This window comes from Lactuca serriola, chromosome 4 (assembly GCF_051521515.1).
Source record: "Lactuca serriola cultivar US96UC23 chromosome 4, Lser_US96UC23_V15, whole genome shotgun sequence".
Taxonomy (NCBI): Eukaryota; Viridiplantae; Streptophyta; class Magnoliopsida; order Asterales; family Asteraceae; genus Lactuca; species Lactuca serriola.
The window spans coordinates 213,519,422-213,539,490 of NC_136411.1; the positions used below are offsets into that span (position 1 = coordinate 213,519,422).

General features: G+C 32.2%; 2 protein-coding genes across 4 annotated transcripts; both read left to right on the forward strand.

The window, feature by feature from the left end:
* The first annotated feature begins 4,340 nt into the window (after nucleotides 1–4,340).
* Nucleotides 4,341–10,254, forward strand: LOC145103244 (uncharacterized). 2 transcript variants are annotated; one of them, XM_079040804.1, is made up of 4 exons: nucleotides 4,341–4,521; nucleotides 6,064–6,115; nucleotides 9,443–9,680; nucleotides 9,757–10,254. In XM_079040804.1, the coding sequence occupies exons 3-4, from the start codon at nucleotides 9,447–9,449 to the stop codon at nucleotides 10,099–10,101; spliced, it is 579 nt and encodes a 192-aa protein (XP_078896930.1). In that variant the 5' UTR covers nucleotides 4,341–4,521; nucleotides 6,064–6,115; nucleotides 9,443–9,446; the 3' UTR covers nucleotides 10,102–10,254. The 2 variants fall into 2 exon arrangements, with proteins under 2 accessions (XP_078896930.1, XP_078896928.1); XM_079040802.1 differs by lacking the exon at nucleotides 6,064–6,115.
* On the forward strand, nucleotides 6,750–9,436 carry LOC145103243 (uncharacterized). Of its 2 annotated transcripts, none has more exons than XM_079040800.1 (2): nucleotides 6,750–8,601; nucleotides 8,676–9,436. In XM_079040800.1, the coding sequence occupies exon 1, from the start codon at nucleotides 7,206–7,208 to the stop codon at nucleotides 8,325–8,327; it is 1,122 nt and encodes a 373-aa protein (XP_078896926.1). In that variant the 5' UTR covers nucleotides 6,750–7,205; the 3' UTR covers nucleotides 8,328–8,601; nucleotides 8,676–9,436. The 2 variants fall into 2 exon arrangements, with proteins under 2 accessions (XP_078896926.1, XP_078896927.1); XM_079040801.1 differs by having other exon boundaries at nucleotides 6,750–7,266; nucleotides 7,352–9,436.
* Nucleotides 10,255–20,069: the final 9,815 nt, after the last annotated feature.

Genomic DNA, 20,069 nt, shown 5'->3' on the forward strand with positions numbered 1-20,069 from the left:
CCCCCCCCCCGCCCCCCCCCCCCCCCCCCCAAAAAAAAGTATGAAAAACACGAAAATAGTGGGGTATGAAGCTCACCTTGATTTCTTGTGATAGGAAGAAGAAAGAAGTTGTTGAGCCTAACTTTGTGTAACTTGAAGCCCACTTGAAAATGGGGGATGTTTTAAGAATCATACACACAAAAATGGGTGTGTAAATGGAATGATCTTAACACTAACATGTATATAAGCACTAGAGTTTTATAAGGAACTTACCTAGTTCTTGTGAGTTACTTGAAGAGAAAACCCTTGGGGATGGCACACACACACAAATTTTTAAGAGAGAAATGAGAGAAACTTGTGAGTGAGTTGAGAGAAAAATGTTTGGTGTGTGGGTGGGTGTGGGATCGGCCGCAAGTATAAGAGGAGGAGGGAATTGAGTGCTTTGATGCATGGTGGTCCATAAGGTGTAGTTTATGGATGCATGGTGGGTAGTTACATGCATGTCTTGGTTGCCTTATGGTTAAGAGAGGGTAAATCATTGAGGTGGCAAGCTTTTGATTTTGTTTTCTTTTTTTTTACTCATGCCCTAACCGAAACCCTTTAGGGTTTTCGGCCATAATGGTCTAAATTCATGGGCTTTCGGGTTTTGGCTTGGCCCATTAAGAGGTTTTCGGTCCATTAAAGTCCAAGGGTAGAAGGGTTTATGGTTTGGAGTGTGTACAGGCTTTTCGGGTTTATTTGGGTCCAATAAGGTCCAAGGAAAAGCTTTCGGCCCAATAAGGCCCAAGGAAGGGAGTTTTCGGTCCAATAGGATGTTGGGCCGAGAACTCTTGGGCAAAGGCCCAAAAATTGATTTTGTTTAGCTATTGGATCAAATTTGGGCTTATATTAGGCTATTTCAACTTGATTCTAAATGTATGTACACATGAATTCATATAACATTGTAGTTTGAATTTCACTAATTATATGCAACAAGATTACATAGAGGAAATTGGTGTGTACAAGCTTCACGACCTAAGTCCTAAATTGCTAGTTGTGATAGTACGCTATGCATACAATGTCAACCAGCCCATTTTTGGTCAAGCTCGAGTACGCTAAGCATACAAGTTGAGTACGTTGGGCCTACTCAGCTGTGTTGACCATGTTTGACTTTTTGACTTTTTTACTTTGACTAGGATTTGGTGGCAAGCTTATTTTGTTTTCTTTTTTTTACTCATGCCCTAACCGAAACCCTATAGGGTTTTCGGCCATAGTGGGCTAAATTCATGGGCTTTCGGTTTTTGGCTTGGCCCATTAATAGGTTTTCAGTCCAATAAAGTCCAAGGGTAGAAGGATTTTTGGTTTGCTCTTTCAAAAAAATACTTTAACCAGGATTTAACAAAGTTTGGCCTAAGGGTAATTTGGGTATTTTGAGTTGTATTTGAGATTGGTCACTATTTGATGAATAGGTGACAAGTATAGCTGATATTCGAAGCAGAGACCTACTCAGATTTTTGATCGGACCAACGTTCTAAATGGCATGAGGCGTGGTGTGGCGGCAAAGCCAAGCCTTAAGCTTAACAAGCCATGGTTAACCATGGAGTTTTTCAAGGCGTGATGTAAGGCGGCGATTTTGTATTAATTTATAATTATATTACCATATAAATATAAATCTATATTAAATATAACTACTTTTTAGAAGTGTTATATCAATAACTAATAGCAAAAAGTTAACAAAAACCATAATACATGTATCCCCGATTAGAAAAGACATAACAAAGAGCAAAAAAATGTGTCTCAAACGAAAAAAACGTGCGCCAAAGCACACCTTAATGCGCCATATCACGCATTTGCCACATGTCACACATAACAACAACGTTATAGGGCTTTTCGTAACGGCGAAGTCTCACCTCACGCCATGGAAAGCCTTTTAGAACACTGGATCGGACTAAGAGATGAGTTTTCCTAACTATACTTGCGGGTTGAAGGCACCAATGTCGACCCATTGGGTTATTTGTCCTGTTTTTAAAGGATGTTGCTATGTTGTATTGATCTGTTAGTAATGAGTCCTGATATATAGGATGTTGTTATGCGATAGTTATCTGTAGATCTGCATGTTAGTCTGATTGACTGGTTATATGTTTATCTTTTACTGTTATATGTTATCTATTATGTGTATGTCGACATAGTACGGCTGGGTCGAGGTTTTATTGCTTTGTGTGGAAGCCAATAAACCTGGGAGCAAGCTAGACATGAGTTATGCGCTTAAGGGACAAGGCAGACTTATGGTATGGGCTCGAGAGTCAGCCATACATGGGCCTGAATGCAAGCTAGACTCATGTCGTGTACTCTGGGGTAATCTAGCATGATAGCTTTGTACCCAATATGCAGGTTGTTATATGTTGTGTGGTGGTAATTTGGCGAAACTCACTAAGCTTTGGCTTACAGTTTCAGTTTTATGTTTTAGGTACGTCAGATGACTATGAAAAAGCGAATGCGTGATGATGCACATCCTCTTGGGTTTGATGATTTTGATTTGGGACACTCTATATATGATTTCGTTGAGAGCAATATTTTGTAAACGATTGGCTGATTTGGGATTTTTCTTTGAAAACAATGAATTTACTTGATTTAAAAATGAAAAATTTTACCTAGACTTTTTGGATGTTACAATTTCCAAAATACGTTTTTATATAATGAATACTTTTTAAAGACGTATTTAAAATGTATTTTTGAAAACGTATTTAAAAATGTATTTAAATAACACATTTAAAATTGTGTTATTGAAACTTATTTAAAAATGTATTTTATGACAACGTATTTAAATACAACATATTTATTTTTGTTTTATAATAATAATAGTTATAATAATAATAATAATAATAATAATAATGTTCATCAACTAATACATTATATATGTGTGATGAAAGTAATGAGCAAATTGGTATAGCCCAACCGACTAAGAGGTTGGTTTTGAAAAGGATGAACCCGAGATCGAGCCCCCCTCTCCTTCTTTAGTAACAAAAGAATTTATAACTTATATATCATGGGGAGTAAGTAAGAAACAAATATAACACTTACCTTAAAAAATTTAAGAAATTACAAAAGAATTTATAACTTATATATCATGGGGAGTAAGAAACAAATATAACACGTAGCTTAGATGATAAAACGTACAATTTTAAAGGAATGTTAAGGTTTGAAACTTTTTTCTTTGATTCTCAATAACATGTCTTTTTATTGCTAAAGAGGATGTTGATGTGGCATGCTATCCGTCAACTGCCACATCAACGATTTTTATGAACATGTGACCGGTTAAAATGGTAAAAAAAAACAGAAAGATGAAATTGGATAATTTAGCCGGTTGGGTTTTTTCATTAAAAAAAATTATCCCAAAATAAAAGAAATACCCAAAATTGATCTATGGTTTGGTTTGGTTTATCTAGAGACTATCTTCAAAAGGAAGTGATATTTTCACTTGATAAACTGATTCATCCACTTGAAATGTATTATTTACTACGATAGCTACAATGATAAATTGATTCATCCACTTAAAATATATTATTTACTACGATAGCCAGTGGCGGACCTTAGTGGTGCCCCAGGGGTCCCGAGCCACTGCTCCGACGCCGGCACGTAGTGTAAAAAAAAAATTAATGTTTTTTTAATGTTTTTTCTATTGGGTGTACCGGCTTAAAACATAAGTGACACTGCTAATATAGATTTACTTGGAAAAAAAAAATTAGTGTCACCCCTACGAAAATGTTTTGCGTCCGCCACTTACGATAGCAATATTGTTGGATCAAATTATTAAGTCCATCTTCAAAAGTAACAAAAACAAAACCCATTGGAAATTTCATTTTTCTGCATTCAAGACGCCCCTTTATCAGTTTAAACCAAGGTTCTAAAAAGCTCGTCATGGCGCGCCACGACTCCAAAGCTTGCAACTGCCGCCAAGCTTTGCCAAAATGACGTCTTAATTCATATATGTGTATAAAACTAAATAGTAGTTGAAAATACATATAAAAATATTAATTATAAAGTTGCCGCTTAATTCACGCCTTACAAACGCGGTCACTTGCCAAGGCGAAAAACTTGAGCTTCGTCTCGTTTTAAACATTTATCAATGTTTTAAAAACCGGTTCGAACCGGCCGGTCGAACCGGGAACCGAAGGTGAGGACGGTTCAATTTGGACCGATTTTATAAGGATTTCCTGATCGGATTGAACCGGACGGTTTTGGTAAAAAACCGGTTCAACCGGCTGAATTGAACCGAAATAGACCGAATTGAACTAGACATTCTTGGATTTTTGTGTTTGTTTTGAGTTTTTTGTTTGATTTTGACTTCGCCAATGATTGTTGGATTCTATTTACCGCATTTATTATTCTCACGTTCTCCCCCAAAATCCCACCTTCATCTCTCTTTCCCGTTCTTACTGCTTCATCTTCTAGCCAACTCTCTTCATCGACGCCCATCTTCACTGCCACCCCTTTCGCCGCCGCCGCCCAGTTCATCGCAGTTCCGACGATGACAATGTGTGATTAGCTGTCTTCCCTGTACAGGTATTGTTACGGAAATTCCTTTTTATCACCGACCATCTTCGTCTAATGATTCTACAATTTATATTGCTTGTTTGTTCTGAGGTGAAATTTGATTTTTGGATATTTTTTTTCTTAAGACAATTCTTGCGAAGTGAATTTTGACCAGGTTTAAATAGATCCATATTTATTTTCTATGAAAACCCTGATATAATATCTCCTGAAAACGAATTCAATTATTTGAAGAACACAGTGCAATTAGCTTCTGTGTTTTTCACATGAAGGAACCTATTTTAACTTCGTTATTGTTATAAGAGTTTGCCATTTTGTGCAAATCGGAAAGCAACTACCAAATAGTGATCATGCATACTGATTAACTACATACTAATGGATAATGATTTTCTTCCATCTTGAGCTCTATCTTATGTTAGTTGGGGAAAATTGATGTGAATTTGTTTATAGTCCTTCCTGACTTGAAGAAATTCTCTCCTTCGAATTTGTTAAGTGCTGTGAAATTAAGGAGAGAGGGGCCTCTTTGTTTAATGACAGAATATAAGGAAGCTGTTTGGAGTAGTTATATGTCAATTACTAAACTGGACACGTCTATTTTGAATAGGCTTGTTGATGTTGGAGTGTCTCCAAGGGTAGAAGAGTCAAAAAATTTAGCCCCTTTTGGACCATATTTTAGGGTTAATACACCTTCGATTGGAATTGGATCATCTCCTTTTTTTGATCCTTAAATGAAGGCAACTGTGTTTGTTTTGGTTTACTCTTTAGATTTGTTTTTAAATTGGTATTCATTTTTCTTCGAAGATGTTGATCAAAATCTACCTCTTTGTTTTTATAAGCATTGCAACATATTGGCGAAGTGAGATTCATTGTGGTCCTTATAAGGGGTATTTTAGGTATATTATATTATTATTAATCATGTGTCATATGATTATTAATCATGTGTCAGGTGTGGTTTGCATTTTTTTTGGGGGATTTATGGAATTATCAATAATGAAGTATAATTAAGAAAATGCAACTTTTTTTAGAGTGTTGATGAAGTCTAATAGAGACAAGAATTAGGATCCCATGGGAACTTATATTTATTTTTAATTTATGGATAAATTATTGCCATACTTTTAATGCTTTAATCTAAGGGAAATTGACTTATTAAAATAATTAATTTTTCGGTTTGTTCATGTCTAGGGAACTATTTTTTTTCTGTATATATATCTAGGTAACAAATTTTTTGAAAGTGTTTACATATGACAATTATGACCAGATGTAACCTGATACTGTCGTTCATAGTGGTCATATATTAACACTTCCAAAACGTTCATTACCTAGATCTGTACAGAAAAAAAAATAGAAACCGAAAAGTTAACTACCTTAATAAGTCAATTTTCGTCAATCTAAAGCCAATAATGTTAATGTTATGCTAGGATTCTACAAGATTTTTTTTTCTTATTTGCACAAAACTCTTAATAATGTATTATTTACCTTTGGTTATATAATCTTTCACAATTGTTATAAAACCATAATAACCTTTTATGATTATAATGTGTTCTTTTTCTGTAGCATTCTGAAAACTCGGAAGCAACATTGCATAAAACTCAAAGGAGATTTGTAGGTAGTTTTTAATGTTCCTCAAAAAGACATGCAACATCTACGCCTTATGAATCCAGAAAGAGCCACTCTTTTACAACAACAATCATCAATAAATAAATAAATAAATAAATAAAATAAAAATAACCTTCGATTCATGTAACATGTACTATGAAGTAGTGATTGAGATATGCATATATAACGAATTTGTGTTCTGGAATGAGATGATAATGATATATTCTTTAAACCGTGTTCGTAACATTTTCAATTTTCAATTTTAAAATCTTGATTTCATGTGTTCATGTGTTAGTTTATCTATGCAGATGAAATGTTATTTGTAAATGTTGACAATGAAAATTAAATTATATTTCATTCTTTTTTTTAGGCTAAATGTAGGAAATAACAATACACTTACATTTATTTGTCTATGAAATGGTTAATGCATAAATTGTTAACAAACTATTTTTTTTTAAAAGAACACTATCCTTTAAAAGGGTACCATAGATAGGCAATAAGCTATTTGTTTTTGCTATTTGTTTTTGTTCAGAAAAAAAAAATGTTAAAATAATGTATTTTGTAAAGACAACGTTCTATTTGTTTACCTTCTGATAACATTTAAAAAAAAACAGTTTCGGTGAAGAAAAAAAAGTTATAAACCCATTTATGACATCAACATGTCAATTTCATTTTTTTTCTTATTACAACATTGTGTTTATTATTCTATTTTGAAAATTCTAAGTATAGAATTGTTGTGCTTTCATTTTTTTTTTAGGGTTTTTGACACTGTAGCACATCAATGTTTGGTCAATTTACACATTTAGTCACTTAAGTTTTTTTTGTGCTCAATTGATCCTTAATGTTAGTAACTACCGGCTAATTACCCCCTTATGCACCCGGTAAACGGAACAACCGGTGATATTGCTTACGTGGAATAAGTTTACATAATATTATTCATTTATTTTATCCATGTAGGATTTAGAGGTCAAAATAAACACATTTATTTAGCTAGAACACTCCTTCGTTCTTTCTTTTTCTCATCTTACAGTGAATACGAAGCACTAGGGTTCGAAGTCGTTTTCTCCGATCGAAGTCAGTGAGCAGTCAACCAACCCACAATGTCTAGCTCGACGCCACACCCTAATGGACTCTACCCTATAGTGGAGCTGAACTTCAAAGGTGTTTTTCTTAGAAATCCTTTCTCGTATAACCATGGTATCAATTTCACTTTCAATGATCACGATTTTTCTGGAATGACATACAGTGAATGTATCACCTTTCTCGAACGGTTCATGCAAGAAAGTATAAAGAAGTTATACTATTGTGAACCAGGTAAGCCCTTAATATCTAGGATAACTGCTATCGCTAATGATGAAGACTATGGTGGTTTCATTTTTCATGCATATGGGACAGATGGTAAAATTTGTATGTATGTGGACCATGATGGTCAAGGAATAGAAGATTGGTTTGGTTCTAAAATAGAAGAGGAGGATGGAGATGATTCTTGCATTGATGGTGGTGAAAATGATGACGAAATTGATAACCTAACAGATGTGGATGTGGACTTTAATGAGGACATAGTCACTATGAATAGGACAAAGGGTGATGAATTTCTAAATAGATTATGTGGCGAAGAGGAAGAGGGAAATGATAACAACATAAATGATCATGATGGGCATGAAGAGGATGCCAATGTAACTCAACAACATTCCATTTTTAATGAGTTAGTTCCATGGAAAAAGCAGATCCCAATACTTGGTATGAGGTTCAAAGATCCATCTCAATTAAAATCGATGTTATGCAACTATGTTGTTACGAATGGGTACCAACTTTGCTTTGAGAAAAATGATAGGAAAAGATTGTTGTTTAAGTGTTGCAAGGGTGAGTGCTCATTTAGGTTGTGGGCATCTTGGATGAGTGATGAAGAAATCTTCCAAATTAAGTCTTTAAAGCCAGTCCACAAATGTGCAAGGAACTACAAGTTAGGGTCCATGGTCACTTATGCTTGGATAGGGAGTCATTATACAAGAGAGTTCTTACTTAGACAAAAGATGAGTGTTAGAAAGCTAAGAACAGTTGTGTCACAGAAGTTTGGCATTCATGTTAGTGTTGGTCAATGCATGAGAGCTAAGAAATATGCACTCCAACTAATAGATAGTACCCTAGTTGAACATTATGCAAAGTTATGGCCGTATGCAGAAGAGATTAGGAGATCAAAGTTATGGGAAGAACTACTTTAGTAAGTTCTATGTTTGCTTTGATGCATTGAAGAAGGGGTGGAAGGAGGGATGCAGGAAGATAATAGGTTTAGATGGTTGTTTCCTTAAAGGGATCTGTAAAGGGGAGTTATTATGTGTTGTTGGAAAGGATGCAAACAATGGGATTTATCCTATTGCATGGGCAGTAGTATGTGTGGAGAATAAGGAAAATTAGAGGTGGTTTTTGGATTTACTCATTGATGACTTAGGACTTAATTTGGGCTATGGATACAGTGTAATATCTGATCAACACAAGGTAATTTAATTGTTTGTAATTACTTTTCCTATCTATTTGCATGCTTATTCACTATATTTAGAATTTGTTAATAGGGTTTGATTGAGGCTGTGAAAGAACTCCTTCCATATGTAGAGCATAGACAGTGTGCTAAGCATATTAGCCAAAACCTTAGGAAAATGTATAGTGGTGCCCAATATGAAAGCATATTCTGGAAGGCATGTAAAGCAACAACAGAGGTAGATTTTAAGGTTGCTATGAAAGAGCTTGAAGTGCTAGACCCTAGTGCTCATCAGTATCTGATGGACAAAGACCCCAAAACATGGTCAAGGGCCTACTTCCAACCAGGAAGATGTTGTGATGTTGTGGAGAATGGAATGTCATAAAGTTTTAATGTTGTGATTGTTGATGCTAGGAAGAAACCAATTATCACCATGCTAAAGGAGTTGAGGATGTATATGATGGAGAGGGTGTTCAAGAAGAAATGCAAGGGTCTAGGATGGGGCAACCAAATTTGTCCAACAATTAGAGAAATAGTGAATGACATTAAGAAGGGTCTAAGACATTACCAAGTCTTACCTAGTGGACTAAATCAGTTTGAAGTAAGAGGAACTACAGATGCTTATGAAGTGGATCTTGAAGAAAGAACTTGCTCATGCAGGCTTTGGCAGCTTAATGGAATCAGTTGTGTCCATTCTGTTGCAGCTATTAGTTTTGTGAATAGGGATGTAGAGTCATATGTGGACAAAATGTTTAGTAGCATCACTTATATGAAGGCATACAAGTTTAGGTTAGCACCTATGAATGGAAGTAATTTGTGGCCTGCAACTGATTACACCCCACATTTACCTCATGTTCGTAGATCTATGCCTGGGAGACCTGCAGCTAAAAGGAAAAGGGATGCAACAGAAACCCCAAACCAGTCAAGTAAAAAATCAAAGACAACTACCCAAACACAAAACAAAGGTAAGGAGCAGGTGAAGGTATCCAAGGCTGGGAAAAAACAAAAATGTAGCCTTTGTAAGATTGAAGGACACAACAAAAGAGCTTGTACTTTAACAAGGCCTCCTAAAACCAAAGCTAAAAGAAAAACAAAACAGGTACATAAGTATTTAAATGGTTAATCTTTACAATTTCTTTTTAAATTTCTAATAATGTTTCATATTGGTCAATCAGGGTGTAGCTGAAGCTCTCAATGAGGATGATGAAGGTAATCAATCTAATGCAGTCAATGATGAAGGAGCAGTAAATGATGATGGAGAAGCAGTCAATGAGGTGCATGTGCAACAAGACTATGATGAGGTGGAACTCACTCCTTTAGAGTTTGATGCATCCGCTAATGGAGAACCTAGTCAGGTTCATGTGCAAGAACATGAGGCTAGAGAAACACCACTTGCAACCTTGTTGAAGAAAATCAGGAGGAAGAAATCTGAAAGGATTATCAAGTTGAAACTGGGCAAGAAAGTTGGTGGTGCAGATGCACCTGGGAATTCAGAAGCTAAACCTGTTACTCTAGAATAACTTTAAGTGTTGGTTTATGTGATATGAACATGGTATGTAGTGTTAAATGATGTGTTTTGGTGCACTGTTGTTGTTTTTATGAAACTGCTGTTAACTATGCTAGTTTGTATGAAACTATGTTGGTTTATGTGATGTGTATTTTGTGTTACTTAAGTTGATTGTTATTTTGAGCTTTTTGTTGTGTTAATTTGAAGTTGCATGCATGGCAAGGACTTGTCTGGTTAAACTGCATGGTAAGGGAATATATTTGCATATATAGATAATTTAAAATTATGATTGATTATGTCCTTATATACCACGTGTGGTCAGTGGTCCATATACCTTACTTTTCCATATATATACCCCTGCACAGAACTCTAAAGACAATCCACTTTTAAATGGACCAAGTGAGTTCCTTATGGCCGACAATGTGGTACCCACACTTTAATTTATAAAAGGAGCACATGCATATTATAAAATTCAGCAAGGTATATCTTAACTAGGATATTTCATATCATTCATTGAATCAACACAAAGTCATTACAATTGTTCCCATGTACTGCCATCCCATTACATCTACATTTCATTACATCTAACATCCCATACACACACACTGATCAAACAAGCATTCAACCAAAAACCTGACTATACATTACAACTAGGATCTAACCTTGACCATGTACCCATACACCCATACACTTCCCAAAAAAGCTAATAACTTTTTAACATCCACCCATACACTTTCCAAAAAAGTGGTTGGAATTATTTACCATCAACCATAAACACCTATTTGATCTGCTGCACAATTCAAGTCCATTTCAACCACATGGCAATGACTACAATTACCATAACAAAGATCCCACACTTCAACATTCTGTTTTGCTTCGTCAACTCCATCAACTGTGTCTCAAACACTTGCTTATCTGCTTCCATAGCTTGCTGCAGCTTAACCAACTTCTTTTAAACCTTCGAAACTTCACTAAACTATTCTTTCCTTTTCAGCTCAAACCTTATCTTGCGAAACTGTTCTTTGTAGTAACCCTCCTCCATTTCTTTGTCTTTCCACATAAAGAACTTGCATTTTGGACCTTCAGCTGACTGATTAAAAAGGAAAACCAGAGTTAGGGCTTAGGTTTGCAATTAATGAAAATGTGTACATTTCCAGCTCAAAATAACAAATACGGTGTAAGTAAACAAAATGAATACTCACCAAAGAGTTTTTGCAGTTCCAAAACCTACGAGCTACATTATCGCCGGTCCAGGCAGTCATTTCCACGCTTATTGCGTCTTGACAATCGCAAGGTGGACAGGGATCATCATCACGAAGGTTTCCGACACGCAGGAGCTTGATTGATCGACTGGAAGAGGCAGACATTGTTCTGGTTATATCGATTGAGTGTAGAGTTTCGGAAGGGAGGCACTGACCTAATTTGGGGTAACAATGTATCCTCGATGGTTCAATTAAGGAAGGTTTCCACGTTACAGATGACATGGTAAAATGTTTGTCCACATAAGCCAATACACGTCAGCGATGACCCTTAAACCGGTAATATTTGCTCACATTCCTTTAATTAGTCGGTAGTTACTAACATTAAGGATCAATTTAGCACAAAAAAAACTTAAGTGACTAAATGTGCAAATTGACCAAACATTGATGTGCTACAGTGTTAAAAACCCTTTTTTTTACTTATAAGAATGTTATACTTTGAAATATCTATTTAATTATAGCCATTGAATTTTTTTTATATTTGGGTGACATTACTATAATCATATACATATTTCGAAATATATATTTTTTAAATAAAATGAAATGAAAATAAAATTACTATAATCATATACATATTTAGAAATATATATTTTTTAAATAAAATGAAATGAAAATAAAACGCAAATATATAAATTTTTATTGTTATTTCTTCTGTTAAACCATTTTTTTTTACTTTTTAATAACTAGAACATTTAGTCAACCATAGTTTAATGACTTGATGAAGATGGTTTCTATGGTTGCCTAATAAGTAAGATATTTTTGTGTAGGGTCTCTTTCTAGGGTTGTAAATGCACATATTTAATGTTAAACATGAACCACAATCCATGTGTATTATCAACCATAAAATGCCAAAGTAGTATTAATTTCGTAAAGACTACTTGCATTTGCATTTACTCTTTGTACTTTGGTTCCCTTGGAGTTAATATACATCAATAATTCAACACTAATTTGCTTTCATGTTCTAGGAACATATCTTTCCTTAAAGTATTGACTTTGTTTTATTTATTTATCCGAGTGGGAATACATTAAATAAATGTACACATTATCTTTAAAATTTTATGAAAATTTGTATTTTGTTTGACATTATGAGAAACAGTAGTAGGATTTATTATTATTATTATTATTATTATTATTATGTGGTTTAACGAAAGTTGGCAATACTTATTTGCTTTGTTTGGGACGTTTTTACATACTATTGGTATGATATACCTTGATCATATATGTTTCATATATTTGCTTAAATTATATCTTTTGAACTGACGAAATACATAAAAGCACAAGCCATTATGACCATATTATCGAAAAAAAGCCCCTATATAAATTTTTTGATTGCTAAAAGTTGTATATTAATTTTTTTAACTTTGTCTATTTTGTAAGTTTGTTGGTGACTCTTGCAAGTGGAAAATTATTGAAATTAGTGTCTAAGTTACAACAAGTTGGTAATATTACTATATATGGTAAGATCTTTTTAGGTTACATGCTGTAACACTCGGGTAAGGTGCACATTATTATTATTATTATTATTATTATTATTATTATTATTATTATTATTATTATTATAACTATTAAGTTAAAAGTTTTCAATTTTGACCATTCTCACGACGTGAGGAATGTTTGTCACGTCGTGAGGAGTAATTTGTGCTCGCATCATTTTAAGGCTCGCGACGTGAGAAATATTATGCTCACGACGTGAGAGCGGTCTGAGGACCAAAAACCTTAATTTTTGGTATTTAAAGGAAAGAGGGGGCTAGGGTTGTTCACCCTCCGCCTCCCTCACACTGTAAGACCCAAAGAACCCTGAGATTTATCATCCTTGACGTTCTTAGCCATTTTGGTGTCATTTCTAGCTTGAAGAATGAGAGAAAAAGAGTAAAGGATTAATCTACTGGTGGAGTGGACAAAGTAACATCATTATCATCACCTCTTCTTGTTGTTGGACCTTTGTAAGAATCAAAGATCCAAACTTTATTACATATCATGGGTAGATCTAGGATTTTGTCCACTTTTCTTCATGTTAAGCATGCTTGAGTGAAGTAAATCCATAGAGTTAGCAACTTCATGGATTCTAAGAGTTCCTTAATCATCATATTGTTCAGATCTGGAAGTTGGTAAGGTATAAGAGGCATGCATGAGAGTTTGAAGCATATTTCTTCACTTTTGACCTAGAATGGGTACTTCAGGGGATCGTGGGAAGGCAAAGACATGATCGTATACAGCTTCCTATTTTATGTCATTGGGTATTGGGAAAACTCTGATTTGATTCAACTCCGACGTCGTCAACGTCAAGTTGTAAGCTAGAACCTGATGTCGCTCAACGCTGATGTTAATTCCCTGATCCGATTGTCGGACCTAGGTTCCGATTTGCAAAACTCATTTTTTCCAAAAATTGATTTTGAACATTTCCGAAGTATGGTCCTGTATGTGAGAGAGATAAAGAGATGGGTTGAATATATGACTCATATATTTGTTTAATAATACAAATTAAATAGAAAAAAAAAAGTATAAAAATAGCGGATGACTAATGGTGTGGCATAGTGATACATAAACTTTCTTGGCGCGTCACATTTTCACAGACTCGGTAACTGGGAATCCGTTAAAAATTAACAAAAGTGACTTAATTAACAAGTAACTTGTAAGTTTAATGATATATTACGCAAAAAAAAAAAAAAAAAAAAAAAAAAAAAAAAAAAGTTAGTGACCAAATCTGGTAAATGACAATAGTTGATTGTGCTATAGTGATATTTACTAGGGGTAGCAAATCGGGTCATCTTGTCGTGTTTTTGTCTGACATGACACGACACGGCAAGGTTTTGTATAACACGAACACGACACGAAATGATGTCGTGTTTTTTTAACTAACACGAAAACGAACCGATTAAAAAACGACAAACACGACACAACACGATTAAGATAAAAATAATAAAAAAAATAGTTTATTTAATTAATATTTAATCATACATAACACGAAAAACACGACAAATAAATGTTAAATCATGTCAATTTCGTATTGAATTTTAAACACGAACACGATATGACACGACATCGTGTTTTTTACACTTAACACGAACACGACACGAACACGAATTCAAATTTCAGTTTCGTTCCAATTTCGTTTCGTGTCGTGTATTTTTGTCGTGTCGTGTCAATAATTGTCACCCCTAATATTTACCCAATAACAAAATATGACGTGGCCAAAGTGGTATAAGCCAGCTAGCCATATAGGCCTGGTAATCGGAGATCCATTAAAAATTAACGAAAATGATTTAATTGACATATAACTTGTAAGTTTAATGATCTATTGTTCGAGAAAAAATAGTCTATTAATCAAATCGAGTAAATGACAATAGTCGATTGTGCTACAGTGGCATTTTCTCATAATATGATGTGGCTGTATTTTTGGAGTGGTCAAGTGGTCATCACTCCTCATAGCCTAATAGGGTTTTTTTTTTAATTTTTATGTGTAGTTCTAAAATTTATTATCGATTTTGCATTCATTGCTTTATATTTTTTTTCAAATAATTAAAAGATTTTATTTAACAAAATTTAATAACGTGTTAGCCACAACAAGCATATTATGTAATAGATATAACTAATTTCGTGCACTTACGAGATATAAAATGATAATATTTTCCTTCGTAGCAAATAATCCAATTTATTTATCAAAATATATTTTTTAACCATATTGAATTAGATGGAGAAAAATACAAATTCAATACAAGATGTATTACAAAACAATATGGGGTAAGATTCGAATTTTTAAAAGAAACAAAAAGATAAGAAATATAACATCATGAAAGGTACTTATATGGTTATGAATATTATATAAGGGCATTTACGTAAAATCACATTAATTTAAGAATACTTTATTTTGTAACATCTTGAAAACGAAAAGAAATTCAATACCTATTTTGAGACTTGTGGCGCTAAAACTATCACACCATAAAGTTTCATCTAGCTATTTTATTTATTTAGTTGGTATTTGGTTTTGGTAAAAGGTAAATACTAAATACAAATAGCCCATCTTCGTGTCAGTGGTTAAATGGTTATATGACTTGATGTTCGTCTATTTGTTGGTGATAGAGTTTTATGAAAAGGGAAAGGGCTACATTGCTTGTATTCAATAGACTAAAAGTGAAGGGGACAAACTAGAATTGGTAATTAGTATAAGTTATGTTATTCAGACCTACAAAAAGCGATTAATGGCGTAGGTGTTTTGCTGTCAACATAGTTTAAAGACAACGTAGTAGAAGTTGTCGTGGTAATCAATGTAAAGGAGGAGGTGATGCACAGTGTGTGCACTTATGCCCCTCGTGAATGGTTGTATGAGAAGCCAAGAAAGTAGTGGATAAAACGAAGTATATGGCCGATGAAGATATGTACAAAATATTGGATACAAAAGAATGGGAGATGTAATCTACAAGCTATCAAATCAGGAAGATAGTGCAAATGGGTATAGGAAATATGTTAACATTGACAAATCTTGAATCGGTTCAAGATGTATGACTCCAAGTTTCGATTCGTACCAATGTAACATGACCTTAAAATGAGAAAGCCTCGATATCATACCACACTTGAGGAGGTATGTAGATCTTTTGTTTATGCCATCGAGTCCATCATATATGGCATGTTATGTACTATATCCGATCATATTGTTTACGCCTAGGGCATGACTAATTGAATATCAGCAAAATCCTTGTGCATAACACTAGATTACTATGAAGAATAGTCTCTAGAAGAGTTGAAGATGTATTCTTGGTTTACCGATACATGTATGGTAAAGATCAATATACATTTATATGAACTTCTAAATTAATTAAGATGATTTTTAATTAATAGTTAGACGATTTTCTTCATGGTTAATTGGAACTGTTCATGATAAAGCATAATGGTACAGTCTATAAAAGAAGTCTAGAGATACCAAAATTAAAGTATCTAGCTCTTGAAGATATATGAAATGGGAAGTTTAATGTTTGACTTAATTTAGCTCATGACAATGCTTGTATTTTATTACTTATATAGTTATATATGATAATGACTTGTATTAGTCAACATATTTTCACTTTTAGATTCCTGGTGCTATGAGAGCAAGTTTTTGGTGTTTCTTGAAAGTTCATATAAAAGATATAGTTTATCTATACACACAGACAACGCCTCTTGTATAACATGATCATGCTAAAGGTCTTGAAATTCGTTATCCAAGAAAATCATTTATATCTTTTAAACAATTAAAGTATTTAGAGATTGGAACATTAAGCAGTGACGCTTTTACTTATAAAATAATGTACCTGGTATGAATTTTTCCATTAACGTCATTGTGTTCTATAATATCATGAATCATGAATAATATATAATCAACTACCGGTTATTCTAAACATCCATTTAATCATGTTACGGGAGTAATTAATTACGAATGAAGACTAATTTGAATGTTGGTAATATCCTTAGTGATGAATATGCATATATAGAGATGTCAAATTCATGTGTATTCGTTGTTGGTGAATATTGTATTAACTCACATAATCACATTTATGCTACTTCAAATTAATTAATTAGATCTCTAAATATTATTAAATTAGAACTCTTACTTTATCAATGAAACAATGAGAGCTATTGATTGTATTTTAATCTTATGTTTTTCACCCTTAGATTAAACTCTTAGATCAAATTGTTGACATCATCTTTGTCAAATAGAATTCAAACACAATTATATTTAATTATAGAATCTTTAAATTCAGCAATTATGTTATCAACTGAAATATATCATTTTATTTATATATGAGATATCAGTTTATCTAATTAATATTGTTCATAATTTAACTCTCTTATTGATAGCTTTTAGCTTCAAAATTCAAACACATTTAGTTTTTTTTTTAAACTAATTAAATAATTATATCAATAATTCGATTATTAACCTATAATATCTAATCTAAGTCCATTGAATCAGCAAAATATTTGAGAGTCAAAGTTAAAGCCAATATTATTCGTAATTTATCTCCTAGTATATCCCATGTAAAATGAATCAATTTGAGATAATGGTTTGAATTCAAAACTCATTAAATAAGCAAGTCAATTATGTTATCAATTGAAGCATATCATTTTATTTATATATGAGATATCAGTTTCTCTAATTAATATTGTTTCTAATTTAACTAGTTTTTGGCTTCAAAATTCAAACACATTTAGCTTCTCTTTTAAAAAAAAAAAACTAATTAAATAAGCATATCAATAATTCGGTTATCAACCTATAAAATCTAATATAATCCCATTAAATCAGCAAAATATTTGAGAGTCAAAGTTAAAGTCAATATTATGCAAAATGAAACAATTTGAGATAATGTTTTGAATTTAAAACTCATTAAATAAGCAAGTCAATTAATTTGATATTTTTAATCAATATAATTGATATCTTTTTTTCCAGATGAATAGCCAAAAATCTCCAAGATGATATCTTAGGATCTTAATTTTTTTTGGAAGATAATGATTTTCTTATTCAAAAACACCTTATATATACGATTACATTGAAGTTGTTATTCTTACGATTCTGAATTGAGTCCTACGATTTACAGTGTTCTTCTTCAGCAGTCTTCTTCTTCAAATCTATTTTCCAGGTTCCTCTATTGTTCTTCTTCTTCTCCAATTCTTCCATTTACTCTGTTCTTATTACCTGTTATTATTGTATTCATGTTGAGAGGTCATGAAAAAATTAATCAATCTACTTTAAGCATATTAGTTTCATTCATTTAGTTATAGAAACAAAATTATATCCTTTATATCGATTTTTTAATGTTTTGACCTATGTTTGTTTGTAAGTCTGTGTATAATCAACGTTATACCCTCTGTTTGCAACATTCTTGAAACTTATGTAATTGATGTTCATAATATGTGAGTGTTATCAAATGTAATCATGAATCATATACAATGTTATATATCAATGAATGAAAATGTTATATTTCTATACATCATATAAAAAAATACTCCTCTACATTGAATGTTATTTGCATGATGAATGGGAGCAGAACAACATCTATGTATACGTTATCTTTACCTAAAATACCCCTACCCCTGCCACTATTGCCCCCTTTCTACTGCTACAGCTTTTTTCATTAATATTTTACTCATTTAAAATTATGAATATGATAATATATATATATATATATTATATATATATATATATATATGGGCAATATGGTCATTTTGGATGTTAAAGTCTGCTATCTATATAAACATAAAAATAGTTTATATTGTTGTCAATTTTAATATATATATATATATATATATATATATATATATATATATAGTGCTTGGGGAATATGTGGTTGTTATTTACCTAATATTAGGTATAAAACCATAAAAAAACTACATAATTTTAACAAAATTCAATCAAATATTTCTACCATATTTCATTTATCCTCAATTATATCTTATGTTAGGGTTTGTATATATTTTTATGGAGTGTTATAAGTTTAATTTTGCACTACAAACCATATATAAAAATAATTTATCAACTACATGTTGTTCAGTTTATTCAAATTTATTAGAGAAAACTATAGTGAAAAATTGAAATTGTTCGTTAAAAACCAGATAAACCTCTTCCCATAATCCATAAAAAAATGCAAGTATACATAAGGTAGGTGTCGGAGGGAGTTATGAAGCTTCTACTAGAGGTCTAACAAAAAAAACACATTTGAAATACATAGATGTTGGAGATGAATTACAAAATAAAAAGTGATATGAGTTCAAAAGCAATAGGAAGAAACTAACATTAAAAGAAAATTGTGTTTTTTTAATCAAATTTAAATTTTTAGATGGTTCTATACCTAATATTACATACATGACAACCACATATTCACTTTTTCTATATATATATATATATATATATATATATATATATATATATATATATATATATATATATATATATATATATAAAGAGAGAGAGAGAGAGAGAGAGAGAGAGAGTTAGGTTCATTATTCTAACTAATTATTGTACATCTATTGTATGCTATGAGAATGATAATGAAAATATGTTGTTTGATAATATAAATATATTCAATCTTACATAACTATTGTCATTAACACATATTCTCACTAATTAAATCGTCTATAAGGTTATTATACAATTACTATTATTATTCTCATTTCTGTCAGAATGTTTTATTGCGTCGTATTCTGTCAGAATGAAAATGAGTGAAAAACGATGTGTGAGAACAAAAAAGAAGAATAATTAACGAGAATGCATGAAAATGACGATATTCTTGTAAGGTTGAACGTATTCACATTGCTAAACAACTTATTCTCTTAGTAATTCTCATAGCATACGATAGATGTACAATATTTAGTTCAAATAGAATAACCTAAGCCTATATATATATATATATATATATATATATATATATATATATGTTTTATAAATTACAGCAATGTACTTTGAAAGTACATTGTTGTTTTAAACTGTTTTTGTAAACATATAAAAAAGTTAAACTACATAGTCATTTTTTTAGGTATATAAGTCAAAACTACGAATCTATTAATTTTTTGATGACTTATGTGTAAATACCAACTTTTTATTAGATAGAAAATTTCTTTAAAAAATAATTTATATTGCTATATATTGATGTCATTTAAAAAAAATTACAAATTACAGCAATATGCTTTGAAAGTACATTGTTGTTTTAAACTGTTTTTGTAAACATATATTTTAATAAAAATACACAAATTTGAA